The sequence below is a fragment of the Rhodofomes roseus genome, assembly GCF_022264815.1.
Source record: "Rhodofomes roseus strain CIRM-BRFM 1785 chromosome Unknown C8Q71scaffold_23, whole genome shotgun sequence".
Classification (NCBI taxonomy): Eukaryota; Fungi; Basidiomycota; class Agaricomycetes; order Polyporales; family Fomitopsidaceae; genus Rhodofomes; species Rhodofomes roseus.
In genome coordinates this window covers 292,801-306,704 of record NW_025952979.1, presented here as the reverse complement: position 1 = coordinate 306,704, position 13,904 = coordinate 292,801, and the positions used below count along the sequence as shown (strand labels likewise).

The 13,904-nt window shown below is 54.4% G+C and overlaps 4 protein-coding genes across 4 annotated transcripts; 3 read left to right on the top strand and 1 right to left on the bottom strand.

Moving 5' to 3' along the window:
* Positions 1-487: 487 nt before the first annotated feature.
* C8Q71DRAFT_861324 (cytochrome P450) lies at positions 488-2,927 on the top strand (the record flags this gene model as incomplete). Its single annotated transcript, XM_047927887.1, has 14 exons — positions 488-653; positions 703-800; positions 861-952; positions 1,040-1,083; positions 1,137-1,234; positions 1,286-1,458; positions 1,527-1,780; positions 1,841-1,907; positions 1,970-2,167; positions 2,229-2,258; positions 2,310-2,543; positions 2,599-2,631; positions 2,682-2,710; positions 2,761-2,927. 14 exons carry the CDS (start codon positions 488-490, stop codon positions 2,925-2,927), a joined length of 1,683 nt encoding a protein of 560 aa, XP_047775072.1.
* Positions 2,928-4,180: 1,253 nt separating this feature from the next.
* C8Q71DRAFT_861323 (cytochrome P450) lies at positions 4,181-6,659 on the top strand (the record flags this gene model as incomplete). Its single annotated transcript, XM_047927886.1, has 14 exons — positions 4,181-4,343; positions 4,402-4,499; positions 4,569-4,660; positions 4,726-4,769; positions 4,823-4,920; positions 4,967-5,139; positions 5,245-5,495; positions 5,550-5,616; positions 5,670-5,864; positions 5,915-5,944; positions 6,022-6,255; positions 6,309-6,341; positions 6,400-6,428; positions 6,487-6,659. The coding sequence occupies 14 exons, from the start codon at positions 4,181-4,183 to the stop codon at positions 6,657-6,659; spliced, it is 1,680 nt and encodes a 559-aa protein (XP_047775071.1).
* Positions 6,660-8,743: 2,084 nt separating this feature from the next.
* On the top strand, positions 8,744-11,392 carry C8Q71DRAFT_726539 (uncharacterized protein; the record flags this gene model as incomplete). The annotated part of the gene is made up of 5 exons (XM_047921770.1): positions 8,744-8,821; positions 8,873-10,460; positions 10,843-10,988; positions 11,030-11,157; positions 11,251-11,392. 5 exons carry the CDS (start codon positions 8,744-8,746, stop codon positions 11,390-11,392), a joined length of 2,082 nt encoding a protein of 693 aa, XP_047775070.1.
* An 802-nt stretch (positions 11,393-12,194) lies between these two features.
* C8Q71DRAFT_681755 (PIN domain-like protein) lies at positions 12,195-13,572 on the bottom strand (the record flags this gene model as incomplete). Its single annotated transcript, XM_047919756.1, has 6 exons — positions 12,195-12,644; positions 12,706-12,879; positions 12,911-13,006; positions 13,068-13,314; positions 13,376-13,482; positions 13,549-13,572. Coding segments are annotated over 6 exons (1,098 nt in total), but the record flags the coding sequence as incomplete, so codon positions are not given.
* Between the last annotated feature and the right edge of the window lie 332 nt (positions 13,573-13,904).

The window sequence follows — 13,904 nt, the reverse complement described above, 5'->3', positions numbered from 1 at the left end:
TTCCTCGACAGCAGGGCCCTGAGTAGCCCTCCCGCCTTATAGTCCCCCTCCTACCTCTCTTGTCATCGAATGGTACGAAGCACGTTGGCATGCGCGACTGCAGGTCGCAGATACGTCTCCGCCTCCCGAGCTGCCCATTCCTCTTCGTAACGTCCGCTGTATCCTGGACCGCACTGGCATGCACCCGTCCTTCTTATTTTAGATTGAAGTTGCTCTGGACTGCCGCACTGTGCTTCGCCGTTGGAATTTTCCTCAATGACGCCCGGAAGTCTCTAATCCGTACACATCCTACGGCGTCTCAGGTCAGATAACCTCACTCCAAAGGAAGGCCCTACGTAGCCCAAGGTCACAAGCCTGGCGCGGCCCCCTGCGCGGACGGCGGGACACCAGTCACAATGACGTCTGCAGTACGCCATTCATGAGCGTTGCTTCCTATAAAGCTGCGCTGGACTCACTTTCAGGACGGCGAGTCTCCTACGCGCTAGTCATGTCTGAGAGCATACTCACCAATCCCTTCACCACTGTTTTAGGTGCACTGGGACTCGCCCTAGCTGGCGTACTTCTACAGCAGCTCATCTCCTTTGTTCGTCTGCGCGTTGCCACCTGGGCCTGGCGGCAACTACCCGGTCCCGCTTCAGATTCCACTTTTTGGGGTGTGTTTTGCTCCTACAACCCCAAGTATCCGTACTAACATCCATCGAGGCAACATCGGACAATACTTCTCGCGCCATGGCGAAAATTTCCATCGTCAAGTGGCTGTCGACTACGGTTCGGTTGTGAGGTTGACCGGTCTTCTTGGAGTAAGTGGTCAACTCTGACGTCCGAGCGTATACTTGGATCGTGCTGAAAAACAATCACAGAATCCCATCCTCTACGTCGCTGACCCTAAGGCCTTGCACACCATGCTTATCGACGAGGAGGAAATATTCCAAGAGACGGATATAGCTCTCCAGTATGTCGCACTTAGTATTGCTCAGCGCGGCAACATGGCAGCCAAGAAGCCTCCTCACTGCTGACTTCTCACTGATGATAATTGTAGGATCACTCAGATGGCGTTCGGAACTACGCTTCTGTCCATCACTGGTAGATGAAAAACGTGCTCTCACGCGGACAACGTAACTCATAAACCTCGACAGGTCGTCACCATGCCAAGCAGCGCAAGCTTCTCTCTCCCGTCTTCTCAGTCAACCACATGCGGCATATGCTCCCTCTTTTTTACGACATAGGACGCAAGGTTTGTCTGGATGATCGCGGTCGTATTCTCGGCTCGCTAACATCCTCGCAGATCCGTGACGCCATCAGTGCGCAAGTCGGCGACGCGAAGGCTGAAGTCAACGTACTTGGATGGATGAATCGGTCGGCTTTGGAGTTCATTGGCCAGGGCGGACTTGGATATTCCTTCGACCCTTTGGTAACGGAATCGAAGGACGCATACGCCGATACCCTCAAGTCTCTACTGTTCGCTGTCTCTTCTTCTTTATGAGAATCATACGGAGTTGCTGACTAGGCATCCTTTCGATACACAGCCCGAATTTGGATGTGAACCTGCGTTTCCAATTCTTGATCCCTCTTGCACGTCAGATATTCCCGACCTGGCTGCTACGAGTCTTTGTCAACACCTTCTCAGCGACCTCAAACATCGGCCGAACCAGAGACAACATAAACGAGATGTTTGAGCGAGCGAAGGAGGTCTACGCCTCCAAGAAGCGTGCCCTCGCCGCCGGAGAGGCGGAGCTAGCGAAGCAAACCGCGCAAGGCAAGGATCTGGTCAGCATTCTGAGTACGTGTGCCCCTCTGCCACTGGGCTTCCTTCTACGATCACCGGTATTAACCCTTGTAGTGCAAGCGAACTCGGTCGCTGACGAGGATCAGAGGCTTCCAGAAGAGGATGTTGTCTCGCTCATGTCGTGAGTCTATGACCTGGGGGATGCCGCCTTGCCTATTGTTTGTTGATCACTTGCTATCATAGGATGTTCACCTTCGCGGCCACTGAAACCTCATCCAATGCGCTCTCTCGGATCCTCGACGTGCTGGCGAAACATCCCGACTATCAGGCCAGGCTCCGCGAGGAGCTCCTGGAAGCGCGCGCTGCGGACGGCTTGCTATCCTACGACGAGCTGAACCATTTACCTCTGCTCGATGGCGTTATTCGAGAGACATTAAGGCTGTAAGTGGACATGCCGTTTTGTAAATCCGTACTGAAGATCATTGCTGCTACCGTGACATAGCCACCCTCCGGTAACTATGCTTTTCCGGGTGTACGCCGACTTTCCTCCGCGCATGACTACCGAGGCTGACGAATCATGCAGCGCAACTAGAGACACTGTCCTGCCGTTGTCCGAACCCGTGTTCACTACAGACGGCAAACAGATTGCGTCGATTGCCGTACCAAAGGGATCACAGTTCCTGCTCGGATTTATGGGTTGCAACCTCAGCAGAACAATATGGGGTGAAGACGCACTGGAGTGGAAACCGGATCGCTGGGTCTCCGATTTGCCGTCTGCGGTTACTAAAGCTCGTATTCCAGGTGTTTACTCGAACGTGTATGTCGCCGAGGTGTTCGTCGAGCTCAAATGCTGACTATTCTCGCGCATTCAGGATGTCATTCTCTGGAGGCAAACGGTCTTGCATGTAAGTTCACTCTCTCCTAAGTAAGACCACGATTCTGAGTTCGTGAACAGTGGCTTCAAGTTCTCCGAGATGGAAATCAGTACGTTGTGTGCAACTCTGCCTGGGCGACTGATCTCATACTGTTTGCAGAGGTTGTCTTGTCGGTTCTCGTGCCGAACCTCACGTTTGAGCTGACTGACAAGCCTATCCAATGGAACGTGGGTACCGTCGGGTTTCCCACTGTCGGCAAGGAGAGCGCGACGCCGCAGTTGCCCCTGAAGGTCGCACGTTACGCACTGCCGGGCAGTGGTGTTTAGGAGTCCATGATCGCTGAAGACAGTGAAGTGCTCTCATAGTAAGTCATCGGTTCGGTTGCCTTCGTCACCAGAATGTCGTCGAAGCCAGTCGATACATTCGGACTCATGAACTACACAATACTTATGCAGTTGGATCGGAAGCATAGCCTGTTCGTGATAAGGAGCGGCAAGGGCCGACGAAGAGTCAATTTCGCACGACCTTGATGCGGGCCGCAGGGTCACATCGTGTGTTGTTCCAGCCATCCCCGTGTCTCGATTTAGCCCGGGGAATGTGCTGTTCCTTCGCTGTTTCGCCTTTCATTCGGAGTCGAGCACGCGGCGTTGAAGAGCTCGTATGCTTTACAAGTTAGTGTATCCCAGGTTCTCAGGGCGATGGAAACCGACGAATGGAGCAGCAGCAAGGCTCGGTTTGTTACCGCCAATCATCATCTATGTGAGCTCGAGGCAAGCAATGATTAATGCGCGCTCCACTGTACACACGGCGAGCATAATGATACAGGACCGCTGTGGCTACAGCTCTATGACGGTAACATGACTCCTTTGACAAATGGTTAATCCCCGATCTCGGGATTCCCATTGCAGGTGAGTCATAATACTCCTCCTCACAATCGTAGCTGACTGTCTAGACCAATATGGCCGTCACACTAGAGGTGACTCGGATACGTCAACACTGTAGTCTACGAGGCTTGCTGTCATTGCGCTTCATTGCGTCGTCAGGTCGAAGGGCACTGCAACTGCCGGTATTCCTTTTGTTGCATACACGCACAATGGCGCTCTACCGCCGATGACTGTGCGAACCAGCGAAGGGCGTTATTCGCGTACTATCGTAGATATGCTTCTATTATCTTCCCGATTTTGTAATACTGACTAATTATCATAGTACTCAAGCATGTACGGTATTCTATCCATGACACCGAGTGAGAATACGAGACATGGATAACTGCTGCAGCTGCAATGAAAACGCAGACGAACACGCGTACCACGTCGTTGCAGCCACATCTGTAAGACACTATCAATCCCAGCGGATCCCGGTCATCCCGTACCGCTCACTCAATCCTGTAGAAGGATCTGCGTGAGAAGGAACGGGGGCCTTGAGGCTTCTTGCACACTCCGGCTTGTCGAAACGAATCCGCCGGTCTCGTAACGAGTGCTGATGTGAACGGCCCGCGTACTCATCGCGCTGTACGCTATCCCATGGCAAGGTATATGTACTCCTGTGCAAACAGCCCCTTCAGACACATCCGCTCACCAAGATGTTCGACTCGCCACTGCTTGCGGGGTCGCACGTGTTTGCTCTGCTTAGTGTTGCGATGGGCGGGATTATTCTCTGGCAACTGCTGGCATACGTGCGCCTTCGTGTCGCTCTAACGGCTGTTAGCAAGATACCAGGGCCTCCTGCGCAGTCATTGTGGAGTGGTACGCATTTATTTCGTCGATTTTCAAGCATTCAGGCTCAAACATGCTTTTCCGGCAGGTAATCTGGCACAGTTCCTGGCTCGAGACGGCGAGGCCTTTCAGAAACATGTTGCTCTGGACTATGGTCCGGTTTCTACGTTGAACGGTTTTTTGGGGGTACGTAGCTTGCTGTTCCCTGATTTCCTGCATACAACCGGCGAACTCACAACAATTGTACCGCGATAGGAGCCAGTTGTCTATGTGTCCGATCCTAAGGCTCTGCACACGATTCTCATCAAGGAGGAGCATGTCTTCCAGGAATCTGGTGACTTCATTGGGTGAGCACTTAGCTGTGGACATTACCTCCGCCGTACACCCATGGGCTAACAACATCCTCTGACAGGCTCAACAACACCGTGTTTGGTAGCTGCTTGCTTTCGACAGTCGGTCAGTAACTGGGTGTATGCGTTGTTTTTGTTGATGCTAAACCAGCAACTTAGGTTCGCACCACGGCAAGCAGCGCAAGCTGCTCAATCCCGTGTTCTCGGTCAATCACATGCGTTACATGCTACCTCTCTTCTACGAGATTGGCTACAAGGTTAGTGAGACCCTGCCTGTCTCTACCGACGCTAAGACAATGCTAGGCTCGAGAGGCGATTGGGGCTCGTTTGTCAGATGGTCCGAAGGAACTAGACATGCTGGGATGGCTTGCACGAATCGCGTTGGAGCTGATCGGCCAAGGCACTCTAGGGTACTCTTTCGACCCTCTGGTTACTGACAGACCGGATGCGTACGGCGAAGCGTTGAAGACTCTGCTGTGAGTTCCTTTTCGCTCACCTTAGAGATATTGCATCTCATTACTTTCTTCATGTCTCTCACCACGCTCGACCCATTGACATTTGTCTTGCGGAACCTGAATAAGTCCGGAGCTTGACACTATGCTTGTCCTCCGGAAGCTATTTTCGTTTTCCGAGTCGCTTCCGATTTGGATGCGGCGCGCTTTCGTCAAAACCTTTCCACCCGGAACCCGCATCCACTCCTTGGCACAGATCGTCAGCACTTTGCATAGCAGCGCCACACAGATCTATGCTGACAAAAAGCGCGGACTAGAGAAAGGCGACGCCGAGATGGTGAATCAGGTGGGAAAGGGAAAGGATCTCATCAGCATCCTCCGTACGCGTTGATCCTAGCCCGCGCTACGCCTCCTTTCTGACTCCTGATATGCAGTACGGGCCAACGCGGCAGCGGACTTGAAAGACAGACTGCCGGATGAAGAGGTCATTGCGCAGATGTCGTGAGTATCATCTGTTCACTGATGCGCCTCTTGCATGCCTGACACAATGTCAGGATGTTCATTATAGCTGGACTGGACACAACTTCCAACGCACTCTCACGTATCTTGACACTGCTGGCAGAGCACCCCGATTATCAGCAGAAGCTCAGACAGGAACTACTGGATGCACGCGCTGCCGAAGGCTTGCCCTACGATGACCTGAACCGTTTACCGCTCCTCGACGCAGTGATTCGGGAAACGCTGCGACTGTGAGTTATACATTACTTTACAGTGTCTCGAATCATCTGAAGAGTCGCAGCCACCCTCCCGCAACGATCCTATTCCGAGTGTAAGTAGAGGGCAGTGCCTCGCGCTATGAAGTCTGAACCATGTCTGACGGTGATAGACGTGATACGTATCACACAGGGCCACACAGGATACCGTGCTTCCCCTCTCCGAACCGATACGCACCACCGACGGAAAGGTCATGAACGCCATTCCCGTTGCAAAGGGGTCACAGTATCTCGTCGGTTTCACCGGTTGCAACATGAGCAAGGCAATGTGGGGGGAAGATGTGCTTGAATGGAAACCGGAGCGCTGGCTGTCGCCCCTCCCCGCGACGGTCACCGAGTCACGCATACCGGGAGTCTACTCAAACTTGTACGTAATTCGAAGCCAATGTGTTTGGTGGTACACTGACCGGTGTTGTGCAGGATGACGTTCTCGGGAGGCAAACGTGCCTGCATGTGCGTCAACTCTGGTGTCGTGGTTGGAAACGACTGAACTGACGCATATCCTGCACAGCGGCTTCAAATTCTCGGAGATGGAAATGAGTACGTATCATGATTTTCGCAATCGTGCCGGGAATCATACTGATGTTGTTATCAACAGAGGTTGTGCTGTCTGTGATGCTGCCAAGCTTCACCTTCCAGCTGAGCGACAAGCCCATTGTGTGGAATGTCGGCGGTGTTTGGTACCCCACGGTCGGCAGAGAGAGCAACAAACCCGAGTTGCCGCTCAAAGTGGGCTTGTATCAACGTCCAGCGGCAAACCGAGCATCATGACTTTCGGGGGTTCGGCGATCGGCAGAGGTTGCTCGATGTCATGGATCAGTATGCAGTTAATTTCCAATCGCTCAAATGAATATTTTTGACACGCACGCAATATTTTCTGTATCTCTCTGGACATCTATGAAGTTCGGTCGATCGAGACCGCTCGCAGTATTCATGGGATGACAAAAGAGGAGCGTACGAGACCAAGTTGACATAGTGATCATGTGAGTAGAGGCGACAATGAACGTGTCTTCGTCCGACGTTCTCGCAGAAGCATGCTTGAACGTGTAAATCGTTCGATAATAGTGCGTATGCTGTGGAACAAGGCGACTGACGACGTAGCGCATTCCGGACTCGCCTACACAATAAGCATGGCCTGAAGATAAGCTTCCACTAACGCGAAGTCATCAGTAGCTGGACGCGACTAACTGTATATCGTGAACGAACCAGTCCGAGTTGAATATTGGTATCCCATCCGACACGGCAGGGGTTCAAAGCGAGGTCTAATATACCATTGGTCCTCTAGGAGGTAGTGTGGCTCCTTGCAGACCGATCGCAATGGCAGCGGCCGCTGGTACTGTACATGTGGTGAGATGTTTAGCTAGTGACGCACGCCTTGGAATAATGCTCAGCGTCATGTATGGAAAGCACCAACGGAGGAGGAAAACAGAAGTATCCGCAGTACCACTTCCCTGACCCTGAGCCGATTATCTCCAGAAGAGGATTCCACAGGGAAGAAGCACAGCCGCAACGACGATATCGGGAGCAAACAGGCACAGAACGAAGGTGCACAGCCAGCCTCGAGGCAACGATCGGGGGAGGTGGGTCGTACAGCCATGGCATAACAAGATTACCCATACGAAGGAAGTCTGCACCGGCGAAGAAGGCGACGTGAGGGTAGCTCTACCTTGTTCGGTTAGTCCTGAGCATGAGATCCCTCGTCGACGCTAGCTATGGCACGCAAACGCCGAGGTTCCTTCCAGACGTGGAGAACCTTGTGCCCTCGTGGTCGGCGACCGCCTTGCCGACAGGAAACGGGATTACCGAAGAGCGCAGGGGAAACGGGTAGTTTGTATAACAATAGATAACAACGAGTAGCTCACCGAGGTAGTCACCGACTCGCAAGCCCACACAACGCCAGAGGAACAAGGTAACGGGGACCTGTGACAGCAGACATGTTAGCCACTTTGTTCAAGTTGTTGAAGGAACGACACGCGACTTGGACTGACGTGACAATCGCAGAGCAACAACGTACGGATAATGTCGCTATTGATGTGCAACTGATGGTAGTATTGTGCAATGGAGTAAGACAATAATAGACAGAACAACAGAGACAAGGGTAGAGGACCTGTAGAGACGCGAGGCGTTGGCGCCCCCCAAGTACAATACCGACGCGTCGCAACGCGGTCACGTGCAGAGCTTCGGTACGTACTCAAGACTTCAGGCCTCAGGCCTCAGGCGTTGAGGGTTGGTTGGGCATGAAAGTAGAGCTTGAGCAGCCAGGAGCTTGATATCTGGGGGATACGCGTGACATAAGTAGAGAGCAGCAAAAGAAACGTGCTCATACCGATGAATCACGAAGAGACACGGGTGACAGTCACAGCGGCCCTTCTGCAGGATGCGAACGATAGCTTGTATAACGCGGTCATGGTAACGTTATCTGTAAGATGAGACTCCCAATTCGACCTTTCTGCACGAATTCCACTTCAAAGGCTGTGAGACCAACACGATGGATCTGGCCATCCAGGCAATGCTACCTACCCGCCCGAACCATGTTACCATACCCGTTCTTGACATAGCTCCCAATGTGCGCAGCCCTCTCAGCGCCGACGCCTATGTGTCCAACGTCGGCATGCTCTCCATTCCAGAGCACGATGTCGGTCATCGCGGCGCGTTTCGCGGGTAGTGTCGGAGAGCTGGCGGTGCACAGCGGGAAGCCTCATGTTCCCCGAGTATATGTACGCGTCCGCCGCACGTCACAGCAGCGCACCGCGTTCCCGAGCTCGCGGAGTCGCTGTACTTACCATCCCAGTGCCCGCCCTTGTTCTTCGCCTATTCGCATTATACCCACTGCTCCGCGGCGGTTTGCGATCGGCATGAACAAGATCTCCGCTGCGAAGAAGGCACCTAAACTACATCAGCGTTTAGTGGACGGGTGCGCGGACACCAGCCAGGTATGCTCTTTTGTCTTGTTTCGCGTCTTACCTTGACGTTCTCTGTTTTAGTTCCGCTTGACGTGGAAGCAATCGTGGGGGAACAGCAGCTACGCGACCACCTCGCGCCTTGCAGGAATCAATGGCACCGAGAGCAGCTTTGCGGTGACCCCAGAAGCTCAACAGGAGCTCGACAGCGCCTCTGCCGCAGCTTCGAGCCGGAGCGTCGCGCAAGTTCGTCAGCGGTCGAGTGCAAGGGGACACAGAGCTCCGCGGGTTAGTGAGGAGCACCAATCACTAGCCCCACCCACGCTTCAACCGACTCCCGTGCGGCCCACATTCCTGTCACCACTCCTTCCCCCGACTGAGCACGCTCCCCAAAGGCGCGCACAGTTGTACGGCAGGAGTGGTCTCCAGTCACCGTTACAGCTGCAAGGAGCGGAGCGACCCAGCGCACCAGCGACGAACTACTCCTTCACGACAGCGGCGACGTCTTCGTGGCAGGGAGAACAGCACTTGGGAAGCGCCCCTACCCTTCAGCAGTCCCAGACCTTGCTCTCGCCCAACTGGGTCCCCTCCTCCTCTTCACGACGCACTCACGACCCCCTTCTCTCACCACGCCCAGCCCACCCTCACAGACACTCGACGGGATCGCTACCGCCCACCGGAAGCGCACACCCAGACTCCGTCCCCTCGAACGCATCGCGGGCCACCGCGGCCGCGTCACGACATCGGCGCGTCGCATCGCATGGGCCATATCTTCCGAGGCAGCCAGGAAGGACGCACCACACACGCGATGCGCAGTGGGCCTCACCCGCCGAGACGCAGTTTCCCAGCCCTGCATACCTCCAACCCGCGCCAATGGACTACGAGACGGGGGCGATGTATGGCTATCAATCGCCGTACCATATCCCGTCTCCAGCCACCCCTCTCTCAGCCCCTGCCAGCGACTATTGTCCCAGCCCGTACCCTACTTCCTCGGGCTCATCAACGGGATGGTCGCCACCTGAGGCAGCGCTCACTGGCCTCGACGTGTTCCCTACGCTGTCGCTCGCGCCAGACCACGGGCCGCCGACGTGGAGCGTCGAGGGAGACATAGTAGCATACCGCTGCAGCGTGCACCCCACCGGCGCCGCATTGGGTGGAATGCCAAAGCCAGACCCGGAGGCTGGTCTAAGGGAGCTGATCGTGAGCGCGCAAGAATGGTGGGCCGACAAGGTGGCAACGGACGCATCGCTGAACGTTGCGGAAAACCCACTTCGTCTCCGGGACACACTCTCCGCAGACTACCTAACGGTAGGCCGGTTCGAAGGAGGACACGTCGCTGCTCCGCAGGTACTGCCTGCGTATGAGCCTACACGCGGCACGGAAACGAGCACTACGCAGCGCACTGACCTGCTATGGGACGGCGAGCTTGGAGAGTTGACTGGTCCTACAACAGACTGGCTCAACTTCCCAGACTCGCAGCGTTATCTCGAAGACACGCACGTTTCCACCGCCGGACCGTCTCAGCTTGCGGACTCCAGCCCCAGCCTCATCTTCCTGCCTCTGGGGGCGGATACAGGGTTCGAGGACGGGGCGTCATACTGGCTCCCCGACGCGTTCTCAAGAGAACTGTGTGGAGGGTGGCAAGCGGACGACCAGAATCAGTCGTTCTGCGGTGGGAATGGGGTGTGGTGACGGCATTAGGTGCGTTCAAAATTGGCTGGAGCTCTGGAGCCCTGGAGCTTGGAGGTCGGAGGCGCCTGGAGGTCGGTGGCTGGACGCGAGGGTTGTCGGCAGTTGCCGCGAGCAATTCCTCCAGCGCTCGTATTCCCGCATAACGACGCGTCACACACGGGTGACCTGAGCGACTGAGGCTCGGGGTTTGTGCACCAGTCGTGCACGAGATCGCAGTCGCCGTTCTTTGCTGTGTAGTCATCATCGACTTCAGCGCATCGCATACTTGCGTGAGGGATGTCGATACTTTGCTTCGTTGAACGGATGCGGTCGTGAACCTACTAACTTACGGTCATTGCCACATGCTTACATAATTATTGTAGATGTGTCCATCTACCGTATACAATCCCTTGCCCTCATCCAAGTCTTAGCCCCGGCCGAGTACAGCGACACATACATTTGGGGAAGTCATGAACAGCACTGTACGGTCACAAACTGTTTTAGGGTTTCAAATCCATTCCAAGAGACGGTGTGACTGTACTGGCATGACATAAGCATGAACCGCTGCAGGATATCGGAGGACTGCTCGCGGCAACTGCCGACAACCCTCGCGTCCAGCCACCGACCTCCAGGCGCCTCCGACCTCCAAGCTCCAGGGCTCCGGAGCTCCAGCCAATTTTGAACGCACCTATTGTACTGTAGGTCTGCGGTTCTCACGCGGATTCGTCGTGACCGCCGCGGGCGCTAAGGCGCGGTCACCACTCCCGGTCACCACGTTCAAACCCCGCTAGGCCTGCGCCACCGCCCTCCTCGCGCGCGGTCACCGCCCATTCCACGCTCCGCTCGTCCCAGGTCACAACCACTTTGGCGGGCGCGGTCACCGCCCTTTCCCCCTCGGACATGCCCGGAGCCCTCCTTCTCAGCCACACGTGAGTGGTTCACCTGAGTGGTTCACCTGCTATGTACTCGAGTCTCTTCGCATGTACATTGTGTACACGTCTCGCACGTAATCGCCCACGCCCAAATAAGTTAATAATAAGTACACAACACACTGCGAGACGCTACCGCTTGCGCCGCTAAATGCGGCACCGTGTATTATATATCTCCCGTCAGGTCGATCACACACTCTTTGGCTGACTTGCGGCGACGCGTTACTGCTACTGACATCGGCGAAGCCGAGGCATGGCTAGATACCTCTGCGCAGGCAGTTGCACATTCACTCGACTCGGACGTAAGGTCGATTACTTCGGTCTCATCATAGTGACGCTTGCGCGGAGGTGTTCGCTTTACGCCACTTGTCGGCAAGGACAGCACTTGGCCTTCCTGTAGGATAATTCGAGTCAGTGGTGTTCTCTCGGAAATATACAGCTGGACGTACAACCATCGCCGGACTGTCCCGGGGCCTTGCCCTGATAGACTCTAACAGCTCAGTGGGAAGCCAAACTGAGATGATGTCCTTGGACTGTTCACTGCCCGACGTGCTGTTCTTGGCGGTATCTCTACGTAGATGGCGCAGCTTTGAAAGTATCTCTTGGCGGAGATATTTGAGAGGAATCTCCACTTTCTTCTCTTCGCCATGACTGATGTGCGTGCGCGCCTTCGGGCGAATGTGCATACTAGCGATCATTGACTGTGCGGCCGTAATCCGAGTCAATGCCAGAACAGGCCTGAGGTAGATCACTAGCACCCTTACCTGGTGGGCGCGGCAGAGCACATCTCCCTTGCGTTGAACAAGGAGCATACGGACGATAGCACCCTTCCAGACTACATTTCGGAACTTGGTCTCTATGCCATTTGGAGTGCCCCATGTGAAGAATTGCTCGCAGAGTTGAGCAAGTCGACCAGGATCGAAGGCGTCACATGGCCGTGTGGTTGATAGAGACATGGTTGCCGGGCCGGCATCGTTCTTGACAGAGCACGAGGGGTGAATGTAGTACTCCATGATCGTGATGTCCGGGAACGTGTCGCAAATACGCTCGGCCAATCTGGGATAGCGACGGCCGAGATGTCCGTCTGGATCGTCTCGCAGGCAATTGCGAAGCTGCTCTCTCCAAGCGCAGAGATCCGTCTCGCGTTCTTGAAGTGTGTCTAGCCCCATCGACACAGATGCTATCTCGAGGAGGGATTCCCCAAGTCCATAGCGTGACAGCCCTTGCGCAATCTTGGCACCACAGCCGGTGAGACCCTCATACAGAGCATGAGCCACTAATATTGTGCCAGATGCTCCGATTAATAAACCACCATACCTGGTCATAATCACCGCCACTAAGCACGGCGACGAGGAATATTGCACCTCGGGTCATTCGCACAGTGGGTTGACTCTCAATCGAACGGCGAGAGAACACCTTCACTGTGTCTTTGTTCGGCTTGATACTTGAGCTGTCGGTACTGTGAGTGAATTGATTAACAGCCTGCAAACTCTGCAATGTACCTGCGTATAACCGTGTCCACTCCAAATACAAATACATCGCTATCATCCGTTACAACAGCGTCGATGTAGCCAGTGCGGTTGAGAAATGCAAGCTCAGCTTCCGCCTCACCGGGGGCCTAATGGGATAATGGTAGGATTGATTTGGCGCCATTTTAAACAGTCAATACATGTACGTACCATCTGCCAGCTAAACCCAAACGCTTCAATGAGATTCTTGAAGCTGCTCGTGATCCAATGGTCTGCTGTCTTCACCACCGTACCACGCTTCCGGCTAGGGCGGCTTGGGCCATCGAAGATAAAGACAACGTCCACCGGCAATTCGAACAGACGGCAGAGTCGATAAAACAGTGTCCGTAGTTCGGGGTTCTCCCCGGCTTGTGCATGAGCAAACTTGAAGACCGACTGGCACTGCCTGAACCATATACTGAAGGCAGATTCAATCGCATACTATCGTATCGACCTGCGCCAGTGCAGGATATACATACCTCGCATCAACACCAAGACGGTAGGGCATTCGACGATTCGCCTTGCCTATTCCCTCACGTAGAGCAAGTGCTAGAAGTGACTCTTCTTTTGCAGCACCTTCAATCATCTGCAGTAATACAGCACATCATAAGTGACGACCGTGACTTGAAGCCTTCCGGGCTTCCACACTCACCTCCCAAAGTCCGTCTATACCCATGGTGCAATATACGGAGGAGAATTTCGGTCTGCAGGTGAATATATACAATCCCGCGCACCCTCTTGCGGAAGCAAACGTACGTCCCTCGAGCGGTACATGATTGCTTCCGTTATGACTGCGACCAGAGCTCCAAGCGGTGTTTGGTCTACATTGAAACATATCCGACACGTCGGAATGAGATACATTGTCTGCCTACTGTATGTTCACCCTATTTGCCACGCTCTACTGCAATCGCCGCCGCCGACCTGCACCCAGCCCCTCAGTGGGTCCACGCACATCCAGTGATGTCAGTTAAAGTGACTCTATTTTGATTCATTAATGTATTTTTTTCT